Consider the following 25,151-nt stretch of genomic DNA (forward strand, 5'->3'; position numbering starts at 1 on the left):
ATCGACAGGAGAAGGAGAAAAGAATTCTGGTAGTCGTAGTTTAATTTTGATTAACGTGTTTCGTGGAGGATTGTGCAAATTACTACAATTCCCACCATGCATTGGAATTAAAGGTACAACCACCCATTAGCACAGCGTGGATTTCACTGAGATTTACTAGCGGTTTGTTCGCGTCAGCTCGTCAAAATTTGATTATATTATACAGGAAAGGCAGAACAAGGTAGGCAGGGAGACAGTTTGTATATATTTACAGATAAAAGAAAATAATTTGTCTGTCCTTGATAATACTCGGTGAAATTAATTTTTGTGGATTAAATTGTCAAAACAGTAGACCTAAATGCAATATGGTAGTTTTGCGTCTAATATGTACACTTTCCTGATCATTATATATTTGTTGCCGAAAGTGTTCCACTTTAAAATTTATTTATTTATTTTTTGTCATTTTCTTTGCTTTTCTTTTTGCATAATTTATGTGCTTACTCTTTTTAAAAAATCATTCTGGCCCTACAGGAATTATATTAAGTAGGAATTATTGATGAGGTCAGGCTGATATGGGTTATGTACATGTGACAACAAGGACCTATTTTTCTTATGAGGCTCATTAAAGTGTTATCTAAACTTACCTCGCAGCTTTATAAACTTAAGATTTGCCACTGTAACCAAATGGCACTGGAAAAAATATTGCAAATGTGTCTTGACCAACAATCTGGTTGTCACGCCTTTAAATCCTGGTCACAACTCGTAAGCGAGAAGTGATGCTGCTGATGCAGGTACACCGAGACTGAGAATAATTAGGGGCGGTACTTTTAACTCTTTTATTCCCTCCCCTCCGTGCTCCTTAACTTGCCAAGGTAACCCTGTCACATGCCTTTTTGTCATTGTTTCCTTCCGTCAAAAGTGACTTTCGGAAGCAGGGACATCTACCTGAGCACACTTTGCACCGGACAGCACAGCCTTCATCTGATCTAATCTAATCTTCGGCAATTGACGCTCCGCGCCCTGATTGCACCGCGCCTGCAATGCAATGACACCTCCACCCGGTCAAACAGGCTTTACCGACCGCTGTCTTTCCTGATTGCTGCAACAGAATCAACCAGCACACGCATCCTCAATTAATTAACCCGCACGATCCGCCAAACGAAGACTGGAGCGAAGGACCTGACGAGGAGAAAGCGAACATGAAGGTAAGAAATTCCTCACAATCAAATCAAAGTCACTTATTGATCAGCAGGCTCAGACACTCCTCACAAGTTAAACAGGACCGTGACATTTCTCCATCCTCCACGTTGTTTGGCCTATAGCTGTGCAGCAGCTGCTGAAATTATAAGCAACCGCTGTCAGATTTGCCCGATAGTGTGTGTGCGTCCGCGTGTGTGTGTGCACGTGTGCGTGTGTGTTCTCTCTCTCTCTCCTCTCTCCCTCTCTCTCTACATCAGATCACCGCCGCTCTCAGAGCATCACTGTCCAAATATCCCGTCAGCCGCGCGCATCGCCTCACACTTTCTCCGGGATACGGTGGTCCCACATCCCTGCATCCCCACGCTGCTTTTTCATCACACACGCACACGGCTGCTGCTTTCTTTTTTTTTCTTTGTTTTATTTTTTCTTTAAACGAATCAACTCGTATTTATTTAAAGTGCAGGCTGGTTTTTGAACCTCAGTCGGGTCAATGTATATAGACGCGTTCAAACGGATCCTCTTTGAAAGGCTGAACTGCTTGAAAAGAATGTGTGTGTGTCAGCGCCAGGGCAGGTCAGTATTTTCCCTAAATATGAGAAATATGAGAAGCTGTTGTGTGTAATCCAAGTGTCTCTTGGTGTGTGTGTGTGAGAGAGAGAGAGAGAGAGAGCGAGAGAGAGAGAGGGTGTGTGTATGTAAACTAGTCAGATATAGTGTGTGTGTGGAGTGAAGAATGTGGGTTTGTGATGATGGTGGTAGATCTCAGGGATAAGAGTGTCATTTTCATTGTTTACATTGATTGACAGTGGTCCTGTGTGTGTGTGTGTGTGTGTGTGTGTGTGTGTGTGTGTGTGTGTGTGTGTGTGTGTGTGTGTGTGTGTGTGTGAGCTCATCATTAGGATTGAAAAGTTTATTGAGACCTTTTTTTTTGTAAACTACAATTATTATTTTATTTTTTATTTTTTCAGAAATTGCTTTAATGAAGTGTAAACAGAAGCCCACGTTCATTGCACCTGTGCCCGCTTTGCCATAAGAAACAGACAAAATGTGCCCTGCAGGTCACGGCCAGGTGTGTGTGCACACGTGTGTAGGAGTGTGCGCGAGTGCCTTGCAGCTCTGAGTGCATGTGTGTTGTTGCTGTTTGTTTAGGGTGTGTCCCCCCGCTCGATACATGCAGCTTGTTTGGAAGTGATGGATGTGTGACCCTGTCTTAATAGCGTGCGTTGCTCTGGGTTTGGAGAGCAGTCAAGGTTGTGCTGTTATTATGAATCATTAATTCGTTGGAGACGAGAAGCAGAGACATGTGGTGCTTGAGTGTCCACACATGCTCTCATGCTGCTGCTCTGGCCCTCCCACTGTTTGTTTTCCTCTGTCTCATGTAAAAACCTGGCACCTGTTTCACAGCGTAACTGAGCAAAGCCTTTTGGTTTTATTCTGCATTTGTCTTCCTTTGATTCCAGTTGTCAGCCCGAGTTTGAACCGGCAGTCAGCGGAAATGTGTGTGGACGTATGAACATGACTCCGCTCTCACTGCTAACAGGAGGGGAGGCTGAAGTGAGGTGCTTTTCTCCTCTGTCGTAGTAATGCATGTCATCTGGGAGTTGTTGATTGTCTAATTATGTACCTCCTGTGTCCTTCGGCGCCATGCATATTCATGCTGCTTTTTTAAGGTGTGGTGAAAACAAAGTGTGCATGCGTGCGTGCGTGTTGTGTTGTGTGTGTGTGTGTGTGCAAGGCAGTTTACCCTTGACAGGGCAGGGCTACGCAGGCATATTCTCCCATCTGTGGTCCAAACCTTTGCTCCCAGCCACTGCATTTGGATTCTGCAGTTGTAGCCTGCTCTATTCTTAGTCCTCAACAGTTCATGTGGAGTCTGATATGAAATTTCAACAACAACAAAAACATTTCCATGTTGGAACTATGCGGCTTGCGTCTCTGCCTGTACACACAATGAGATTCAGTTGGGATTGGGTAAGCCGCTGTTAAGCGGTTAGACTCTGAGTGAGGAAGCAAATCAATAACTAATCAATGATAGTGAGCGGAGTTACAATTTACACAGTGCCATATTTGAAATGTCAAGAAGGCAATGAATCCATGTATCCTTGAGTCAGATCTGAGTTGGACAACCGGGATCAATATCAGGTGGTGAGACAGGCAGCAGGAGCAGGCGAGGGTCACCTTCACCCATCCCTACTGAATCAGCAGTATCTCTCTTACACTCTCACACACACCTACTCACGCACACACACTTGAGGGCCTGCTTAGGTTACCAAACTGCGACCTCACAAAAATGCTCATTATAGTGGACTGAACCTCCCCTCCATGGCCTCATGAATAATTCATTTTGTTATTATGATTTCAGCCATTCTTTTATAAGGTTACCGCACCGGCCTGTGTGTTGGTTCTACTACTTTATTCCATTTGTCCTCCCAGGCTGGCGCCAGCTCTATTTTCTGTATTACCCTCTTTTTAATTTCCCTAATTTCTCCCTGCTTTTTTCCCTCTCTCTTATCCGTCATCTTTGCTGAGAAGCTGATCTCCTCTGTTTAATTAAACTCCTCTCTCCTCCTGATGAGAGCTCATGTGTGATCGCAGCGAGGGGCGTAATGCATCCTGGCAGACTGAGTAAGAGGACCTGTTGTTACGGTGGTTTTCCTCAGAAGAGCAGACTGTACGCAACACGCCCCGCTAATGCACCCCCTGCCTTGACCTTGATACTGTGACGTTAAAAATACTGTTTCTCCAAAGGGAACATCACTGAGCATCACTCTAAGGTGTGTGTGTGTGTGTGTATGGGTGTCACCATAGCTCAACAATGTTTTAATCTTACACTAAGTCCCTTTGTACGCAGTCAACACAAGAGCAGCTTTAATAAAATCGCGCGCTGGAATAGATTGTGGATTTATTGATGGCGTGCAGCGAACAGCGACTGTCCTTTTCATTCCTCATATTCTTACCAGCTTTTTCATGTATTGAGTCTGTATTGAGTGTGTAAAAGAGAAATGTGTGTGCGTGTGTGTGTCTATGACAGAGGGAGATTTTTTGTGTTTTTCGACCCACAAGCATTTAATCTTTTATTTTTAAATCTGCCACTGCTGTCTGTTTTGTGTTGAGCACTCCCGTGCCCTAGATTTGAAAGTGAGTGAGCATCAGGGAGCTTTAGTGCACCCCACGTTGCTCGCACAGTTTGGTGTAAATGTTCGGCAAGGAGAGGTCAAGGCGCAGATGTCAGATAAGACGGAGAAGTCGGCGCTCTTGTGCATTTTCTGTCCGTCTGCCGCTCCACCAGTCTGTTAGTTCAGACGAGTTTAAGGTCGGCGGTTATTTAAGATGCCTTACTTGTCTGACCTCCAACGCCGCCCGTGGGAGGATGCTGTAAGATTAGGAGCAGTGTGCTTCACTACAGGTTAGAGTGAAGGGATGAGCTTAGTGCTTGGTGTGTGAGATGGGTGCAAGCGAAGGGTTTGTCGTCCTCGCCTGTGCTGAACTTTGTACAAAATAGCTTCTTTTCAACAAGAGGGGAAGCTCATTTTTTTCAGTTTGCTTATCATATTCAATTTCAGTTTTTAATATCATCTGAAATGCTTGAAAATTTGATGATGTTAAGCTTAGATTGAAGCTGTATTAAATATTAAACATTCACTGGTCCAGCTCATCAGTCGTGAGGATTTGCTGGGTCTCATCATGCAGTGGTAAGCTAAATATCTGTGGGTTTTGGGCTGTCACTCAGACAAAACAAGACATTTGAAGATGTCAGCTTGGGATTTAAAAATTCCGACAATGGACATTTTTCACAATCTGATGTTTTTAGATTGAAAAATTCTAAAATTGACAAGTAAATCCATCCATCCATCCATTATCTATACCGCCTATCCCTTTCGGGGTTGCGGGGGGGCTGGAGCCTATCCCAGCTACAATGGGCGAGAGGCGGGGTACACCCTGAACCGGTCGCCAGCCGATTGCAGGGCCACATGCAAGGACAAACAACCATTCACACTCACACTCACACCTACGGACGTGAGTCACCAATTAACCTAATGAGCATGTTTTTGGTCTGTGGGAGGAAGCCGGAGTACCCGGAGAGAACCCACGCATGCACGGGAAGAACATGCAAACTTCACACAGAAAGGCCCCGCCTGACCCGGGGATTGAACCGGCGACCTTCTTGCTGTGAGGCACGCGCACTACCTGCTGCTCCGACAAGTAAATCAGTAATGAAAATAATCATTAGTTGAAGCACTTGTACAATACTTTCCTGTTGAATAATGTCTGCTCATAAAGCTTTCACCAACAATTAGTCATTTGTATTATTTAGAGCTGCAACTAATGATTATTTCATTCGCAATCATTATTTTTTTCCATAATCGATCAATTGTTAATTGTCTATTTTGTAGTGAAAGCCCACCACAAGTGTGTTTCATCTGATCTGATCTGCAGCAACAACAACAACAACAACCAACTACAAACCAAAACAATTAAAGTTAGAGCTGAAATTAATTGATTAATCTTTTAGTCAATCAACAGAAATGTAGTCAGCAACTATTATGATGATCAATTAATCATTTCAGTCTGTTATCCAATAAAAAATGCAAACATCCGCAGGTTCCAGCTTGTCAAATGTGAAGATTTCTCATCATGTTACTTGAACATTTTTAGGTTTTGGACTTCCTGGATATAAGGAGACATTTAAAGACAGTTTATACACTTTGCAATTATACTACTTAATTGAAAATACAACCAGCAGATTACAGATGACTGCTCTCTTTAAGTGTACTGTTGATGTGCAGCTAGAGTGCACGTGGTCAGTAATAACTTCATTATGTAACCGTCAGTCATGCTGACTTTGGTCTGGTCTGGTCTGTGCAGACTTATAAAGAACCTCGAGTCTTTTCTGTTGTTTATTCACTGCGAGTGCTTGCAGAGAGACCAACAAATGGAGCCGCTCGGCATGCTGGTCACATTCGAGCTGACAAAACACACAGTCAGTCCATCAATATTCTCAGAAATTCACATTTAGGAATGACAACTATTCACTGCCTTGAACTTTCAGTGAGCGTGCTTAAAATACCAAACACGCTTACATAAATTCATAGAGCATTCTAGCTGAGCTAATTGAACAGGCTAATTTCATTATCGTAGACCTCATTTAGAGCGGAAGCAGAATGTGGACACTGGAGCGAGCGTGGCCCCACCAAGTCAAACCAACAGAAGCCTTTACGAGCGCAAGCCGACTCGTGTAGTGCAGGAAAGCTGCTCGGTGACGTGAACGTTCAGAGCTGGGCAGACCGAGGGCGTCAGAGGTGAATTAGAGCAACTTTTCATGGCAATGTGGAAAAGTCAGAAGTTTCAGAAACTCTGTTGTGGTCAAAGCCGTTTATGTCAGAGAGCGATCTACCAGCTGAGAGACGGCTTTGATGGGGATGTAGACAGACATCAGGAACATGAGGGGACACTCTGACAGACACTGCTTTCACCATAAAGCCTCGCTTATCTTATTGATGCAGGGGGAGTGTTAGAATAGGTGTTGAGCTGCCAAAATGAAGGTGAGCATCCTGGCTAACGCTTGTGTGGCTGATTCATTGTTTTTAAGTGCTGTTTCAAATGGAGGTGTGAGCACCTTGGACTTCACCCCGCTGGATAAATCTGTCAGGAGAAGTCGTCGTTGCTTTCTTAGCTTTGCCGATTAAATTATTCACTCGTCTTAATTGATGTGTTGTGCTCTCAACCTTTTTTTTTTCCTGAAGGACTTTAAAGATGCTCTCCACCCCGATGTCAGCACTATTCCCTCATGTCCTTGCGACATTGCTTCAAGTTGACTTTGAATTATTGAGCTCTGTGGCAAAGCTCATCTGTGTAACTTTAATAAATGAACAGAGATCCAACCTCGAAAAAACTGCTTCGTTAATTCGTCCTGTAATAAAGGTATTTTGCTCATGCCTATGAGCTGCCAGGGCTTTTTTAGACTAATCACTGTGAAGAGCTTAATAGGACCTGATATTTTAGTATTAGCACGGCTGCACTATAAGGTCTTATTACAGTGCAGCAGTTGAAATGTTAAATTTGTTAAGATGAAGCTTAAATTACAGTTTACTCCCTTCAAGTGGAAAAAATAATCATTGTGGTCGATTAATTTATGAAGAAAAATGAATGTTGTCTGGGTACAAGCATGAGTGTTTATTTAATTCAGGGCTAAAAGATATAGTTCAACCAGAAAGCACTGTGTGGCACAGCTGTTTAAACTCTACACCGATCACAAGAGCCTTGAGCATTTGCTCTGTGCCGTTCGATTTAAACAAATATGGTGAGAAGATAAAAACAAAACCACCTCTAAGAATAGCCTCGAGGTCCAGAGGATGTGTGTTTTGCTATTGACAGATTGCTGCGGTTTGAAATTACTGTGGACGGCCGAAGTTGCACGCCGCAGGGATCCTGAGCAGGTTGCTGGTGGAGAGGAAGTCAGTGAAACGCGATATGTTTTGGTCAGCTCTTTCCTGACCTAAAGGTCAGAAATCTCAATTGAGCATTCTTTTTATAGGCTTCCATATCCTTGAATCCATACAGTGTGTCCTCTATATCTAGCATTTATGTTGTTGGCTCTATATAATTCATGTGGAGTCATATATATGTTGTCTTAGACATGCTAGCGGTATGGGCAGATGTTGTCTGGTTGTCAGCATGAGGTTGACGTGGTTTTTAGTGAAATATCTCAACAGTTATGGGATAGATTGCCCTGACATTTGCTGTAGACGTCCATGTTCTCCTCCGGATGAATTGTCAGCACCTTCACGATCCTCAGACTTTTCATCTTGCACCATCATCGTTACGACCAAGTAGCTGCAAACTAATGATTTTCCCACCAACTTGATAATTAGCAAATGTTAGCATGCTAACATGCTAAACAGTGTGACCTATGGATCCCACTGCTTTTCTTGGCAAGACCTGCCCTACTCTACCTCTGATAAGATAAGATAAGATAAGATAAGATAAGATAAGATAAGATAAGATAAGATAAGACTTTGTTATTCCCATGCCGGGGAAATTTACTTGTTACAACAGAAATAATAAAAAAGGAGGTAGGAAAAGAAAAAATAGACAATAAAAAAGATACAAAATTAAATCAACTATAGATGCTATGTACATATGTACATTACACACAAAAGAGTATAAAAAATATTGCCTTGTGAAGAATGGTTCAATTTCACAGTTGAATTACACAAGTAAGATATGAATAATAAAATACAGTGTATATTGTTGCATGGTTGAAAATATATAGGCACAGTAAAAATATGTGTTATTGCACAAGAGAAGTTGCACAGATGTAATGGATATTAGCAAATGTTAACATAAATAATGGAGTAGTGCAAAAAGTTTTGCGATGTTGTGATGTGCTACATTAAATGATGCTGGAGTTTAACAGTCTGACAGACACTGCAATGAAATCTGGTTGCCCTCACTGGTTGGGTTTCTTAGGTAGACTGCATAGTTTTAGGGTGAGAAGCCACAAGGCAGCATCACATTCAAAATGATATGGATTTCTACTACTGATTACTTGATATAACCCACCGAATTACACAGAATTGCACAACAGTCTAGTCTGATGAGAGCAGTTTGTCAGAAGCAGCGCATTCCTCCCCAGCCTTGATGCCAGCCCAGCACTGTGTTTTAAGTGAACACAGCGCGATGAGTGTGCAGGGCCAGTTCGTAGCCTCAACACCCACAGCGGAGTGAGAGAAGAGCAGTGTCAGGGTGTGTCTGCGGCGGGACGTGTCCAGGCTTCAGCGGACCTGACAGGCTGTGGCTCATTAAACCCCCATCAGACGCAGGAGGTCAAGACAACAGCTACAGCTCGGGCGACACACTCTGCCTCCATGCGTATAATGTAGACACACATCGTGACTGTGTAGGCCCAACAGGATAGGATAATACCCCAGACCAATCAGATGTTTTATTTTTAGCTTTTTAATCATTACAGCCAACTGCTGTGAAATTCTGAGAAATCTTTAGATAAAGCATAAAGAGACTAGCGGCTTATAGAGTTATTATTCAGGATTGATGCACATGGGAATATATTGTGTATGGTTAGATGGGAAAAGTCAATGTTTCTGTTTTTATGCTCGTCTCACGACTCATTTAATGCAAGTTGTATTGCTGTGCTTTCTGTGTGGGCGGACGGCTGGCTGGGTTTGGGGAAGCGGGTCGAGCATGTTGTTGCAGAAGGTCTCACAGTGGGGAAGAGGGGGAGGCACTGGGGGCATTGTTTGGCAAGGATGAAGTGATGAGCATAATTTGAGGTTGAAACATGCAGGTGCAAACGACACTCCATGTTTGATCGCGTTTTATTCAAATGCGCAAGAACGGCAGTGACAGCCGTCGGCTTTGAACCAGGAATGAAATGGAAGTTGTGTGTTTCTGGGTTCTCGGTGTTGTAGCAACCAGCTCAGCCGTTTCCCGAACTCTGACTCATGTCGCCTGAGCTGAAGCCCTGTAAGGTCAAACAAGTGATTCCTACGCCAACCTCAGGCTGTGTGGCGCCTCTCGATCTCTATCTGACCTCGGTACTCTCTCTTTTCCTCTCCTCTCTGAGAGTGTGAGACAAAAACCCATACAATCCATCTCTATTTCATAGTTACACGTTTCATTCTCACCCTATTTCTGCTTTTTATCTTCTAATTTTCCCCTGCTCCCTGCCTTCCTCCTCCTCATTTGTCTGTCTCTGTGTATAGAAAAACACCAGGGACCCTGGGATCTTTAGGCCGAGTCAGTAGGAGACAGGGTGGAAGAGGAGGATATCTGTCCGATCTGCCTGTCGAATGACCAGTCAAGTGGAAGGGATTAGTTATATCCTGTCCTCCTCTCACTCTTTAAAGCAGTCTCATTAGGCCTGCTGGACCTCAGGGCCCAGGGTACCTCTGCGAGGGTCTGGGCTTGGTGTTGCACTTAAGGAAGCCCCGGCCGTGTCAGCCGACAATCATCAGAGTCACACAGTCGCTTAAGAGGATTGGATCTTGGTGATGTGTAATTGCTAATCTCCTGACCACAATGGAGCTGGAGATCAGTGTTGTCCATCAGGAATATTGCATTTGAGCAAGTTTGCATTATCAAAGGTGATCCAAACTAGGTTTAAAGGAATCATTTGATGTTGTGGGAAGTACTCTTATTTGAGTTCTTGCCGAGCTTTAGATGAGAAGATTGATATCACTCTCATACCTGTTCATTGAATACAAACCTACAGTCAGGAGAGCATTAGCCTAGCTTAGCATAAAGACCCGAGGTGGGGGGTGAAACAGTTAACCTGGCTAACAGCATCTCTGAAGCTCACTCATTAAAATGATATATAACTTATTTGTTTAATGGACAACTAAAGTGTAAAAAATAAAACCTGATTGAAGTTTTGGACCAATGCTGATATTGGGAAGTTAAAAAATTCCAATAGCAGGATTGGCCATTCAATTTTTTTTCATATTTAACAGACAGACATCGATCTTTTCATGATGCTCACGACAAGAAAGCAAACAAGCATATTTCCCAAAATGTCAAGATATTCCTTTAATGTGGAGCTTTCTCCGTTATATAATCCACATGGCATGCTTGGATTCTGTTACCCACCTTGTGTTACTCTGTCCTGTGTGTCAAGGTGACAGTGCTGCTCTGATAATGTCAGAGGAAGACTGTCCGCTCTCTCCGGACATCACAGCTGTCAAGTCACTGTCGTCTCAAAGAAATCTTCACCATGTCAGCGACATCCTCAGCCCACACACACACGCAGCTGCTCCCCAGGAAACATAATGCAGCAAAACACGCTATTTTCAAGAAAGCTTTGCCATAAGATTTGTCACCTTAGCTGCAACCATTAGTACAAAAACATGTCATTACATAGAGTGACTGAGGAGACAATAGGAGGATCTGTCCTGGAGGGTGCAGCATGCAAACAAACGGGGTGATTATTCACTGTCCTGACAAATCTATAAACATCTGTATTTGTGTGAAAGCATCATACATCACTGCAGAAACAGAACCCATGCTGAGCGCTCCAGTGTTGGACTGCAGCTACAGGTTCTCAGCTTGCCTGTCAAAACGCGCATGCATTCAATGACCCGAATCTTCATCGAACGCAGGCTGGATTTTCCCATGTGACTGAAGACGTGCTTGTGCTCTGACTCCTATCTTGTGTGTTTACATGAAAACACAACGTGGGCCTGCAGAAAGCGCAGAGGACATGAGGGAGTGTCTCAGTGTCGGTTGGTTGGACTGTCATGTGCTGTCCTGCAGTATGTTTGCATTAAACAAAGACACAGTTCCCATGTTGTGTTATTGCTGACTTTCCGGCTGCTCTCAGAGAAGGTATCCTAACGTATGAAGCTGGAATTATTCATGACTTTTACACATCCCGATGTGAAACACTGCAACTCCCCAGACCTCAGGCACAGACAACTGACAAAGGTTAAATAACAAAACAACCTCCTGCCTGAAGTCACAGGATCATTCCCCAGCTTCTTATGTAATTGACACTTTCTTTCTCATCTCACACCTTCTGCTCTCCCTCCAATCCTGTTTCCTTTCCTCTGCAGCTCATTTGCCATGTCTAAGACGGCGGTGAAGAAGCTGCACTGGCGTTCCAAGGTGCAGGACAGCTTCGTCCCCTTGCTGGGCTCGTCGGGGGAGCTGGGGATCGCCATTGGTGGAGGAGCAGATTATGGAGAGTTTCCTTTTGTCACGTCGGCTCCGGGGGGCGGACTCACAGTAGGCGATATCATTCTAGAGATTGGGGGAACACCGGTGTTAGGGATGACATTAGGAGATGTCCGTGGGGTCCTCAACTCCTGCCCCCATCCCATCCGCATCAAAACTGTGTCACCAGGTATGACTCAGCACAATATCTCAGCCCTCTATAAATCAATGTGCAGCTCTTTGTTTGGGTATAGATGCGTAAATAATCACCGTGCAGTCAAGGTGTGACGATAACAGACTGCCTTTCCTTATTACACCTAGCCCATAATAATGCATTCAATCTTAAATCTCTCCCCAGCACTGCAGACAGTTGAACTTGTTACTGTTTATGCACACTGTCGCTCTTCCTTCATCGGACTACACCCAAACAATCTGTTCCACTGGTGCACAAGCTGTCATCCACAATAATCTTGCTCAGTAACCCCCCTCTGACTCTCACAAGCCAAATCTGCAGCCTGAGGCATTTTGATGCTGATTTGCGCTCATCAATTAGTCCGGATATGTCAAGGCGATCGGTCAATATGTTGGTGGGGAGGTCAAAATTGCTGATGACACATGACAAAAGCGTGGCGATAGACTTGTCTGTCACCGGCCAGGGGCCTTGATGTTTCGAACAGGGGGCTGGGGTAACGGATGTCTTTGTTGGCTCTGAACGGAGCAATATGTCACCGGGGTGTCACCTGACTGCGGCTCCCGATGGCCTTGCTTCCTAGATTGATAGCTGATTTGGCCACAGGGGTGTAAATGGGGACCTTTGCTCCCAGTCCCTCTGCTGCTGGTAGATCCATTATCATTTCTGAAGCCTGCCTTGCTCTCCCTGGGCAGCTTGACTGCGTGTAGTGTGGACAGTGATGGATGAGCTGATGCGCCGGGTTGCTGTACCACACCTCCTCCTACTCCTACTACTACTACAACTCCCTGTGCTGCAGCCCTCAAATACAGGACACCAGGCGATATTCCTCAGGGACGTGCAGCCATTTAAAGGCTTTAGCTCTGTCGCTGATGTTCTGGGGGCAAAAACAAAGAGTAATGATCTGATCTATCCATCACATGTTCCCAAATTTAGATTTTTCTTCAGTGGCTTCTGACAGCAGAGCTCTAGGATAATAGCTCCTCTTTCTGTCACGATTAACCTTGACATCTGCCCACATGTGATATGTCACAAAGAGATCAGCTCATTCTGATATTGAGGTCTGAATTCTGCTCTAGAAAACAGCAGCTGTTTCATAACATGATGAACAAAAGCTCATCATTTCTCCCAAAAGGCAGCTGGCGAGATTCATCTCCCTTTACAGCAGCCATATGTGGCCAGTCCTACTGTACGTACGTGCAGCTGACTGCCTCCACTAATAAAGTTATACCACTGTGACGTTTTTTAATTGCGCACAGCTAATTCAGTCTGCTACTGGGCAGAACCGCTGTAACAGGCGGTGGGGGCAGGGGGACGACAGGGGGGAGGATAGCTGGACGGCAGCCTGTAGGAGAAGCGCCGACAGAGTGGTCGTCTGTCAGAGTGACAAGCTGGAGAAGCTCTCGGCCAATCCATAACAACGTGTGACCTGTCATCAGAGGCCGTAAAGCACTTGAGATGATATTAAGAGATCAGAAAGAGGAGACTGAGCCCCGATGATCAGCTCTGCCTCCCCTGTTTACAACCTCAGCTGTTGTGTCTGGAGCAATTAACCTTAGCGGTTTGTTATGTATGCATGAGGGAGTCAGGAAAACACACTTTATACTCGGGATGTACATGAAGTGATATAGGGAGATAAGGAGGTGTGAATGTGGAAGTCGGTTGTAAATTGCTCATGTTAAATCAAGCCTGGCAGCAGTAGAGATTAGTACTTTAAATAAATTTATTTGACAGACTGCAAACAAATCTTAGAGTAAATATATATCAGCAGTGTTACTGAGCTGATTTCTTTATGTCTCTCTCTCTCTCTCTCCCTCTCTCTCTGCTCCTTCCTTTCTCCGCCACACTTGAATCTTTGCCCTTCCCTCAGGCTCCACATTGTGTAAGGATCTCAGGTTGTATCTGAGTAAGTGCTTCACACCCGGCTCAGTGGACAGCCAACTTCAGCAGGTCATCCGAGAGAACCTCTACCTCCGCGCTGTACCCTGTGAGTCCCATTTTGTGCTGTATTACACCGAATTTCTCCCCATATTGCCTCTTTATATTTATTGTGTCATCTTGTCCTTTTAGCCTCCTGCACAGATCTCTGTCCCGTTGCTGTCATTTGCTAATATATTGCATATTTCATATTTAAGCCGAATATTAAGTTTATATTCACCGCTTCCCTAACATTAATCCATCCAGGCACGCCTCTCTTAAGTTACTGACCTCATTAATTCTTTGATAACACATCGTATGGTTGCCACAATGTGAATATCCTAGTGTTAATTGGTTTTTAAGCCTGCAGAACTGTTTTCAACACTTCCTTGTGTCAATGTATGCAAGCAGAACTGGAGTGATTTAATGACATAATGAAAAACCTGCCACATTATTGGAGCTAACATAAGACTTGAATGTCTTTGTTTGAGTGACTCAGGTAAGTGCAATCAGTTTGTAACAGTCTGTATTGTCACAACACAGGGTTTATCCTCAGCGGCGGTCTCCCCCCTGTGCTCCAGGGTATGACGGTGTTTGGGTGGTGTAAATGTGATAGCAGTCCACAGTTTCTTTTTGTTTGTGCAGTTTTTGCACAATCCCCTGAAAGAAGAAGCGGTTTCATTTTGATGCTTATGAATAAAATCAAGCACAATGGCAGCCAAAGGCAGCTAGTTGTAGTGCATCTGTTGCTATCTTAATCCTCTATAATATGACGTCACTGGAAACGGTAAGAGGACATAGCAGCCGCGCAGGCTTCTCTGAGGAAGAGCTGCATTTCATGATCTAATTTTCTGATTTGCGCTGGACTGTTTTGCTTTTTTTCTCGCTCAGGTGGTAGTGCGGAGGGAGCAGACCACCTAGTGCGTCTGCAGTCTTAACCTTGCCGTGGCAGTGTGGAGTTGCTGCTAATCTCTCCTTTAGTCTAGGAAGTAGGTCATGTGGGACAGTCTGCCGCCGTGCCACACGACCCACTCGCTGACAGAGCAAGGCACAGGTCAAACCGCCAAGGATGCCGCAAGAAAGACAAAGCTGTCTCAACATACATATTTGGATTATAATATAATTGCACTTTAATTCATATGGAGCTTTCTCATTATTTAGCCATGCATGCGTGCATCCTGTTTCATCTACGGGCAGCTGCTCAGAGAGGGAACCGCCCAAATAAGAGTAGTGCTTTTAGCCATTTCAGAAAATGGATAAAGAGGCAGTGGACAAAGGGTATGTGATATGCAAAATTAGAAAAATCAGCAATTTGACGTTTGATCAGGGAGGGCAGATACCGTATCTATTGGCACAATATTTTAATATGGTGCATTAAGCAGTCCAGCCTTCTCCTGCCAGTGGTGTCAAACTTTTGGAACAACTTCTCATCTCTGAGTGCTGTCTTTTAGTAAGAGTGACAACAAGGCAGGCTCAGCCCCCAGGCGTGTAATCCTCTGATCTGCTGGACATGACCACAGTAAGATGCCGTTGTTGTCATGCCGACACCAGGACACACATGCTATCCTGATCCCGAGGCGGCTCGAGGACAATCGCGTCTTATTTCAGACCACTTGTAGAAACGTAGAGGCAGAATTCTCTTCCTCTGTTGTTTTTCGTCGAGGAGGCTGCTTCTTGTTGAAACAGGAACTTAAAGCTGAGGAGTTTTCATCAGTGGCTCATTGTGGCCCCCTTCAGGACCAAATGTATGTTCCTCCTGTTTCAGGAGACTCTTCGCTGTTAGCCCAGGAAGAATAGTGCAAGTTTTAAAATGCTTTTTTACTGTAAGGGAGTGTGACGAAGCCTCAGTTTTGATTTGGATTTTTTTTTATTTGGGTGCTATTTTGTCTTTGGAAACTGTAGCTTAGTACCGCTGTGCTATTTAGAGAGTATCCTAATCCCTGACTCCTTTTGATGAGACAATATTCTGTGATGTTGGAGCTGGCACTGATGCAAGAAATATCATTACAAAGGCTCAGTCGGGAGGGCAGTGCATAAAAATGGAAATGAATGACAGAATTAAGTAGATGCAGGCTACTGTATCAATAATGCAGAGGGGGGAATTAAATTAAAAGCAAAAGTCTATCAGTGCCAACACAGAGGAGGGGCTGACTGTGGTCTAATGGCTGTTTGCTGTGACTGAGCAGCGCTTGCTGTGTAGCCTTTGGGGACAAACAACAGTTTATTGCACGTTCAGTCCAGACAAACAAACCATTTTGTATAACGCAGCTTTCTGTTTCATGTGTGGGGGTGAAAACTACGCTTTTTTGTGTCCTCTTTTATACCATTTTGTTCTCTGTGCAGACCTCACATTACCCTCCTGAACTTTCCCATCCGTATTTGTATAATCGCACTAACCGTTTTCACATATGCCCTTGGATGATTCAGAGCCAAAGTCATGGTTTCAAGGCTGGCTGTGTCTCTGCCTCCTCCACAAAAGACTTTTCTAATTGTCCTCAGAGTGAGTCAGAGATAAGAAACATCATCATTTAGTTATTCTAATATGCTCCGGCGTTGTCAGGCGGGCCGTCTGTGGCCTTTTCAACTGTGGGATTCATTGTTAGCTATTTGTGTGCAGTGATCTTGACAGACAGCTCTCTCTGGGTGTTGATACAGAGTTCTGTGTAATTACTTCTTCAATTCCTTTCTCAGCCCTCTCCCAGGGGATCAGTGTGCGGCGCCTACAGGGACAGGCAGGGAAGAAGAAGATGTCAATAATCCATCCTGTCCCCCTGCTGACATGCCATATATATTTCCTAGGAGGGTGCATAGATAATGAATCCCTGCCTCGCACCACATCAGCTGGAGAGATACTGTTTGTCCTGAGGGGAGGAGAAGAATTACGCACATGTCAGATGCCATCAGGAGATTTGCTATCAGATCTTTAATTAGATACAGAAACCTCTAATTTCTTTTAACAGGGTGCAGGCACAAACTTTGGGTGCAAGCACTCACTGGTCCCCAGTTGATTTTTGTGTTTTTTTGGTGACCAGAGGTTCAAACATAACCCTGGTGCAGCGTGGCACAAAGTGGAAGAAAGGTTTGACCGACTGAACGCATTATAGTGTATCAGCAGGTGGAGCTGGGGCGAGACATAAAGATGGCCAATCACATCAGCCCATCTCATGTCCTTTAAAAGCACCAGGCAGTTTCTTAATGAGCCGGGAAGTGAGGGTCAGACTTCTCTGGAGAGGTCTGCCTCTTCTCTGAGGAGCGGGAGGCGCACTGCAAAGAAATCAATCGATCAGTCGTTCAAGAGAAAATTAGTCAGCTGATAATCAGTTGTGCCATTTTTAAGCCAGAAAGGCAACCACTCAGTGACTCCAGCTTCAAGCAAAGTTGTGCCGGGCACTTTTCACTGTTTTCTGACATTTAGCAGACCAAATGATGAGCTGATAATGAGAATATTTGTTAGCTGCAGCCCTTAACCTATACAGCTGGGGTTTTTTATTGGTCTGTGTATATGTCTTTGCCATCTAAAGCCATGAAAATGGATTTTTGCTGTGGCTTTTGTGATAAAAAGTCGGCGGGAATATGAAAATGTCATTCCAGCTGCGGCCTCAAACCGCTAGCAGACCCTCAGAGGCCAGTGCTTCATCCTCTGTACAGATACTGTACAGTAAACACACTCTGTGCTACAGAAAGAAGAGGTCAGGCTGATGGAGATGCCTCACGCTCTCTAATGTTTGTGTGCCCTTTAAGTCTGTGTGTCTCCATGTGCGAGCTGGTTGTAGTGTGTGAGTGTGCACTGTGTGTGTTTGTGTGCATGCTCTGTGCAGCCCTGCATGTGTCATTGTGGCTGGGAGAGCAGCTCCCAGGACAGCAGCGCATTAATCATGGGTTTTATAGGGTAGCTGGGTGTGACTCCCTCCTGCCGGCCCCACACTGACATCGCATGCGGTCCTCCAGGAGGACAGAGATTCGTCCTTAGTCTGGGTTCGTTGTGATTATGTCTTGAGAGAAATCACTTGTCTCAAGGTCAGAACTGGTGCCTTGCAGTTCAATTTGCAAATGAAAATGACCAGAATTGAGTGAAAGAGTAAGATAAAAATATATTTCACACTGCATGCCTGCACATGTATTCAATGGTTAGCAGGTGAGAGCACAGCAAACACTGAGGCTCACCGCACTGATTCTGTAACGATGGCATGTTCTCTCCTGCTGTGGTTTGGACCCACTGCTATCTTCCAGGCCAAGGTCAATGCGAATCAATTACGATGACACACCATTGATCATCTGAGTGCTCCATCTTTGCAATGGTGATAGAAAGACTTTAAGACTTTCACAGTGCCTCATTAATGTTTAATTCTGTCCGTATCGATCTGTTCATAACAAAGAGGCCCTGGTAAATGCCCAGCGTCATCATCTTGCTCTTCATACCAAAGGGCAAATTTTGGTTTGTGGGTGGAAAATGCTGTAATTAAAGAGGTCACCTGTTAATTGTTGTTAACATTTACATTTGTTTAGTCCTTTTAAGATTGTTTGTAGCTTTAATAGACCCATTAGATTGTTAAGTTTTGTTGAACTATTTTTAGACTATTTATAGTTTGCTGAATTCTTGTTTTGTTCAAACGCTGAACTGTGATGTGCGATGAGAAGAAAAAGACTTGATTAACTGACATATCATCCACGTTAGAGCTGGCAGTATTTCTAGCCTTTCGGCTCTGATGTATGGTGCAATTCTTCCTGTCGTCTCCCTCTCCCAGGTACAACCAGGCAGCCCAGAGAAGGGGAAATCTCAGGGGTAGACTACAACTTTGTCTCCATTGAGGAGTTCTTCTCCTTGGAGGAGTCGGGGGCGCTGCTCGAGAGTGGAAAGTTCAAAGGTGGGCCTGAACGAGACGAACATTTCAGCTAACTGTTTGCATTATAATTCATCAAACAGTGCAGATGGTGTAGTTTACACCTGCACTCTAATGATACTACTACAATCTTGATGCTGTATATTAAAGAAGTTGTTGACATTTACCCTTTCTTGCAGAGAATTAACTGAAAAGAAAGGGAAAAAAGGTCTTTTCTGTGTGACAGTTTGGGAAATGAGCACTCTTGCCAGTTAACTGAGAAGATTGATCCCCTCCTCATGTCTGTATGGTGAAAATGAAGCTACAGCCAGCAGCTGGTTAGCTTAGCTTTGCACTGCAGGGAAAACATCCACCCTGGCTTTTTTCAAAGGCTGCCTACCAGCACCTCTAAAGCTCAGTAATTAACACGTTGTGTCTTGCTTGTTTCACTCCACAAAAACTGAAGTGTAAAGACAACAAGTTGTAGTTTTACAGGTGGGGGGTTTATATAACGTGTTAATTAGTGAGCGTTAGAGGTGATGGTAGGTGGTATTCATTACCTCAGACAGAGGCAGGCTAGCTGTTTAAGTCTTTGTGCAAAGCTAAGCTAACTAGCAGCTGATTATAGCTTCATATTCACCATACAGACATGAGAAGGGTATTAATCTTCTCAGTTAACTGGCAGGCAAGCTTCCCAAAATGTCAAACTACTCCCTCAAAGACCTTTTTTCTCCTCCTTTTCATACACGTTGCATTCCCTACAATTAAAGAACATGTGCTGGCAGCTTTTTGTTGTGATAAACGAGGTTTGCACAGTTCATAGTAGGATAGTCTGTTGGAAAAACCATGTCTTTATGCATGTTACTGCCATCAGGTGTTGCTCAACTCGTATCCACCCTGCAGACTCCCCCGTGAGGGTCAGAGTGCTGCCTCTGATTAAACAGCCTCCATACATTAGCATCCATAATTTATAAGAGTTTAATGGGCGCAATAAATGTCATCCTCACTTGCCTTACGTGTGACATTGACAGACACATCACTACCGCAAAGCAATCGGGAGTTTCAGCAGCACTGTGCGTGCAGTAGCCTGCAGAAACCACAGTAAATGGTGACGGCTGGTGACCTTGTTGCCGAGTTCAGTAATCTAATGTTTCCCCTCAACCCATTTGGACTCCCTGAGCCAAATGGAGGGGTGGAGGTAATTTGATTTCTTCTTTAGCAGCTGCAGCAGATGGCTAGAACTGAGAATATAGAACATATTCAGTAGATGACCTCAGGGGATACATAATGCACATACATGCAGAAATATACGCTGTTGTATATGTGCATGATGACATAAACCAGTTGAGAATGAATATTTGAATTTAACATTTATATTTATTTCATGAACTCGTCAGATTGGAGCTCGGTGGGCTGTTTCCTACTACCCAGATTAATGATTAATAACTATTTTGATTTTTGATTAATCATTTCAGTCATTTTTCAAGCAAAAAAATTCCAGTTCCAGCTTCCTAAATGTGAAGATTTGCTGCTTTTCTTTGCCATTTATGTTAATAAATGAAGGTTTTGGACTGTTGGTTGGACACTATGCGCTCTTTTTTGACATTTTATAGACTAAATAATTAATTGATTAGTTATGAAAATAATATATAATTAATAATGAAAATAACCCTTAGTTACTGCCCTACTTGCAACAATGGGCATTTCCACTTATTTCAATATCAGTCAAAGCATTTGTTTTGAAAAATTGTACATTTCACTCACTGTGGTTAATTTTCCAACTTGATATGTTCATTGCAAATCCGTTTCTCAAAGTACGACGCCTCTCTCCTGTCCGTCTCTGCCTCAGGGAACTACTACGGTACACCCCGACCCGTTCACATCAGCACAGACAGCCCCCCCATCACCTACCAGGAACACCGCAACCTGCTCAGAAACTTCCGCACACGCAGCAAATCACTGAGCAACCTAGAGAAAGCTGCAGAGGACGGCGAGAACAGCGAGGACGACTCAGGCCTCTCAGGCAAGTATCGCTAAACCTGGTCTGCATGACTACATGTGTGGGCAAGGTCGTAAATGTAAACCTGAAGGAAAGACCAAGAGGTAATCCGCTGTCAGGAGAATCATGAGTGGAGGATTAAATAGCCCCTATTTTTACAGTGTTTCAGACATATCGACAGTAGAACACGTATCTGTTAAGCCCTGCGCAGTAGCCAGAAGCTAAATACTGCATTGTCCCTCTATCTATAGCTCCAGTCTCTGATACCCAAATTAATCAATCATCAGCACGATTAGTATGCTCTAAACTCTCAGTGGGGTTGTTGCCCTATTGATTGCTGGATCACCTCCAAAGGAAGGTCAGGCTGCTGGAGGTCGAGCAGGCGAGGAGGTAAGCAGATAGGTGAGCATGCACGCAGGGAGGTGACGGGGAAGAGTCATGTGACGAGGAAGTAAAACGCATTTAAATTCACGTAACAGTGGCCAACACGAGCTCTTTGATTTTTTCCTTTCATGAGATTTCTATTTCACTGAAGAGGTGATGGATGACTCACTGTGCCAGACGTGGTTTATTATGTTAAGGCTTGAAAGGCTTATTAATCACCGGTGGTGGATGTTAGCATTCAGATCCTTTATGCGGGTAAAAGTACCAATGTGACAATGTAAAAATACTTCATCACACGTACATGTCCTTCATTCAAAATCCCATTAAAGAAAAGCTCAGTTTTTTGCAGAAAAATGTCTTGTGTGACTAACATAGTTTAATCCATTGGTCTCTAGCTTCTGTTACGACATTTATATCCCTTTTATGGACTTTTCTAATAAAGGTTGAATGAGCGAATGACAAATGGCCTCAAGTAAACTTGCTTTTTTACAAAAGGGTTCACAAGCCAAACAGGAAATACATTTTTAATAAGTGGTAAATTGCTGCATTTTTGTCGTGCTTTTATTTACAGTATTATCTATCTGATGACAATTCAGCCTCTGGAAGCAAAAAACGATGTTTTTAGACTTCCGGTGTAACCAGCAGATATCCGGATAACGGCCATCTGTGTCAAGAGTTCCTCCTCCGTGCGCTGGTCATTGTTTACAGTCCAGTTAGCAACTTGTTTTACCTCCAGATGACATTTCAGCTCATCTCCATGAACCCACATTTGCATATGAATGCAGAAAAATGCTAATAAAAAGCTAAATCGTCATGAGACAATAGCCGAAGGGTTATGGGATTGCATTTCGGGCAGTGTGTGCCTCCTGTTCCTTGCCTACGGACTCTGCATTCATGTGCAGATATCTGTTTATTGAGATTCGCCTCTTATTCACCCACTCACAGACTCACTCACACACTGATGGCAGCCAGCAAGACACTGGCATGACCACCGGGAGCAATTAGAGGCTCAGTGTATTGCCTTGTCACTTTGATATGTGGACAGGAGGAGCCGGGGTCAAACCACCAACCCTGTGGTTAGTAGACAACCCGTTGAGCCAGAGCCTCCCGATTAATCATAAATATTAATGCAGGTATCTCATAAGTTTATGATGTTTTGCTTTTATTCAATATCTAAATCTTCAAATTATGCTGGAACTATAGCAGTCAAGTTAAGGACAAGTCCCTCAAAATTGTTCTTTCCACCACTGTTATTTGGGTCATCTATACAGATAAAATCATGAAGGCAGTGCTGGAGAGGGCATGGCAACAAGAAACTAGAACGACAGAGGCGAACAGACGGCGAGCGTGAGATTAGATGGTTAGGGCGAGGCAGCCAGGCAGCGACACAGGGTGCTGGTGGAGACAGGCAGGGAGGCTGAGTGTTAGGAAAGGTGGAGGCAGGGAGCCAGAATGCTACAGAAGATAAGACAGAGGCGGGCGGAGTGGGAGGTGAAAAACGCAGGCAGGCCAAGATCCAGATAGTTAGAGACGTGCTCCAAACAGGCAGGTAGGGCAGCAGACAGCCGGACTAAAGGGGAGGCGGGGGGGGGGGGGGGGTGTGAATGCAGGATGCAGGATGGAGTTTGAGAGAGCAATCCAACACCCTGACCTCTGCTGAGTCATCTTCTGAACTGATCCTGCGTGGGTGGATGGGTTCGGCAGCACTTGTCGTGTGCAGCAGGACTCAGGACGCCCGTGTTATGTCTTTCAGATCCACGCTGGAGCTCACAGCTGAAGGACAGCTACAAGGACAGCTAGGCAAAAAAATATGCTTATTTTTCTTCTGCTGGTCGCGTAGCATGCATGGTCACACACTCTGCCTCCTTAGAGGGAGGACAGAGCCGGCCGCGATGCTGACTTCAGGACTTTGTGCCCGACAGCCCCCGGTGGAATTACCAGCATCCGGTCATTACAGAATGTAGGAGGAACTTTTTCACCTCCTGCATCTGTTAAATGATACATCTCAGTTTTGATTTGAACACTTTTTCTTGTCACTGTAATCACAGGCGGCTCTGCAGGTGTCAGCAGCAGCATTCCTCCCATCCATCGGTCCCCCGGGCGACCCCGGGCATCCAGCAGCGGGGATGGTCGTGCCATAGAGAACGGGATCATCGGCGGCAGAAGTGGCGCCAGGGTGAGGGGTGTGATGCCTGATCACTGGGAGCCGGCCTTCAGTGACCCGGGAGAGTCTCACTATATTGAGTGAGTAGCTACAAATCCATTAAAGGAACAGTTCAACAATTTGTGTTTGATGAGAAACTCGGGATGATGCTCGTATCTTTTTGCTAAATACGAAGCTGGAGCCACAAGATGGTTAGCTTAGCTTAGCATAAAGATTGGGAACAGTGGGAAACAGCTAGCTGTGAAGATAAAATCAACACCACCTCCAAAGCTCACGCCTTCTGATTTCTATTCTCTTTCTCCATCGATTTGTGATTCCCTTACCTTCAAGCTGGGGTTGGGAACGTTGGAGAAACCTGCAAGAGTAGGCTGTATTTTGTATCCAATATCCCACCCCCTCCCTTCATGCCTCCCCCCAAAGCCACTCCCCCGAATCACATGAAAGGTCACTGCCTCAGTACAGCTGTAGGACGAGCCCAGGGGAGTGACGGGGAGAGGAGTGGTGATGGGAAGACCGCTTCTTTTAATAAATCCATAAATACACAGCTCTATTAAATGCCACTGTCATATAAACACAAACAGAATAGCCGTCATGGACGCTGCTTTCAGTCTGAATCAGCTAGTTACTGCTCACTGCTGTGTGTGTGTGCTACTGTGTTAGCTGCTGAACGGGGGAGCGCAGTGCATCTTTGTCCTCGCTACCACATGTCTCATTAACATGGAAGGAAACACCTAACAATGTCAAAATTAACATAAACTGCTTAGCCCTGTGGAAGACGCAGGTAGGCAGGTACGTAGGTAAACAGGCAGGTAGGCATCCAATCATTTCATTTGGGTTGAATGAGATGATTGGGTGGGCTCATTACAGGCCTGCAACAGCCACAGATACCAGATTTCTTTTCTTTTTTTTTCCCCAGAGCATTTGATTTATTGGATGCTGTCTGGATGTAAAGAGAAAGAAATGCCTCTAAAATTTATTACCCACTCCGGCTTTAACATGAGCCCAAAGTTATCATGAACGTCTCATGCATAACCTCAACCCGACCTTACCCCAACACCAACCAGCTTACTCTATGATGCCTAACCATAACCCAATAAACCCTAATCCCAACCGCAGAGGTCAACGCTATAGGAAACAGGATTTGACAGGAGGGGGGTGTTGGGATGCAAACTGTTTCTGTTTCCCCTGTTTGAAGGGTTTATGCTAAGCTAAGCTAACAGTCTCCTGGCTCCAGCTTTATATGTAAAGGACAAACATAAGCGTGGTCACGACCTTATCACCTAAATCCCAGTAAGAAAGTGAATATGCATGTTTCCTGAAATGTCAAACCGTTCCTTTAGACATGCTCCGAATGCAGCAGATCTGTAACACAAAGTTGTCATGACTATCAGTGGCAGGCCTCTCTGTTCTGAGTGTATTGAAATCCAATGCTGTCATGTCAAATAGTATTATGTTTCTGAAGAGGAAGGCTTTTCTTTCGCTTTGCCCCTTTGTCTCTCCAAGTCACAACCCAAAGAGGACCAGCTGGCAGAGTCCTCGAGCCTCAAGCAGGGAAACCGTCTACAAAAATGAATGTGAGCCTCTTTGTTTCCTCCTTTCTTTCTCCCTTGTCTCTCCCTGGATGTAATTATTGCAACACTGCCGACTCGACGCTTAACTGTTGAACAGCCTAAATGAGGCTGCACATTTGTAAAGAACGGATGCAACAGACACAGCCAGCTTGTTAGAGTCAAATGAGATGGAATGAGCTTTTAGCTGAACAGAGACATGTAAGTGATTAAGGCCTAAAGCTCGGAGCTGCTGGCGAAGAGCCAGACGTGCTGCTGAGGC

The 25,151-nt window shown here is 44.5% G+C and overlaps 1 protein-coding gene across 2 annotated transcripts in view; it reads left to right on the forward strand.

Annotated features, from left to right (window-relative positions):
* Positions 1–1,459: 1,459 nt before the first annotated feature.
* The window catches only part of LOC139335276 (membrane-associated guanylate kinase, WW and PDZ domain-containing protein 1), a 37,642-nt gene continuing 13,950 nt past the window's right edge, over positions 1,460–25,151 (forward strand). The window contains exons 1-7 of one of the 2 annotated variants that reach the window (XM_070968805.1): positions 1,460–1,752; positions 11,748–12,037; positions 13,908–14,024; positions 18,700–18,819; positions 20,624–20,797; positions 23,206–23,401; positions 24,825–24,895. In XM_070968805.1, coding sequence (XP_070824906.1) covers positions 1,670–1,752; positions 11,748–12,037; positions 13,908–14,024; positions 18,700–18,819; positions 20,624–20,797; positions 23,206–23,401; positions 24,825–24,895 — 1,051 coding nt within the window. In that variant the 5' untranslated portion in view covers positions 1,460–1,669. The remainder of the gene's footprint in view (positions 1,753–11,747; positions 12,038–13,907; positions 14,025–18,699; positions 18,820–20,623; positions 20,798–23,205; positions 23,402–24,824; positions 24,896–25,151) is intronic. The other variant, XM_070968806.1, reaches the window with a different exon arrangement.

The sequence above is a fragment of the Chaetodon trifascialis genome, chromosome 8, assembly GCF_039877785.1.
Source record: "Chaetodon trifascialis isolate fChaTrf1 chromosome 8, fChaTrf1.hap1, whole genome shotgun sequence".
Lineage (NCBI taxonomy): Eukaryota > Metazoa > Chordata > Actinopteri > Chaetodontiformes > Chaetodontidae > Chaetodon > Chaetodon trifascialis.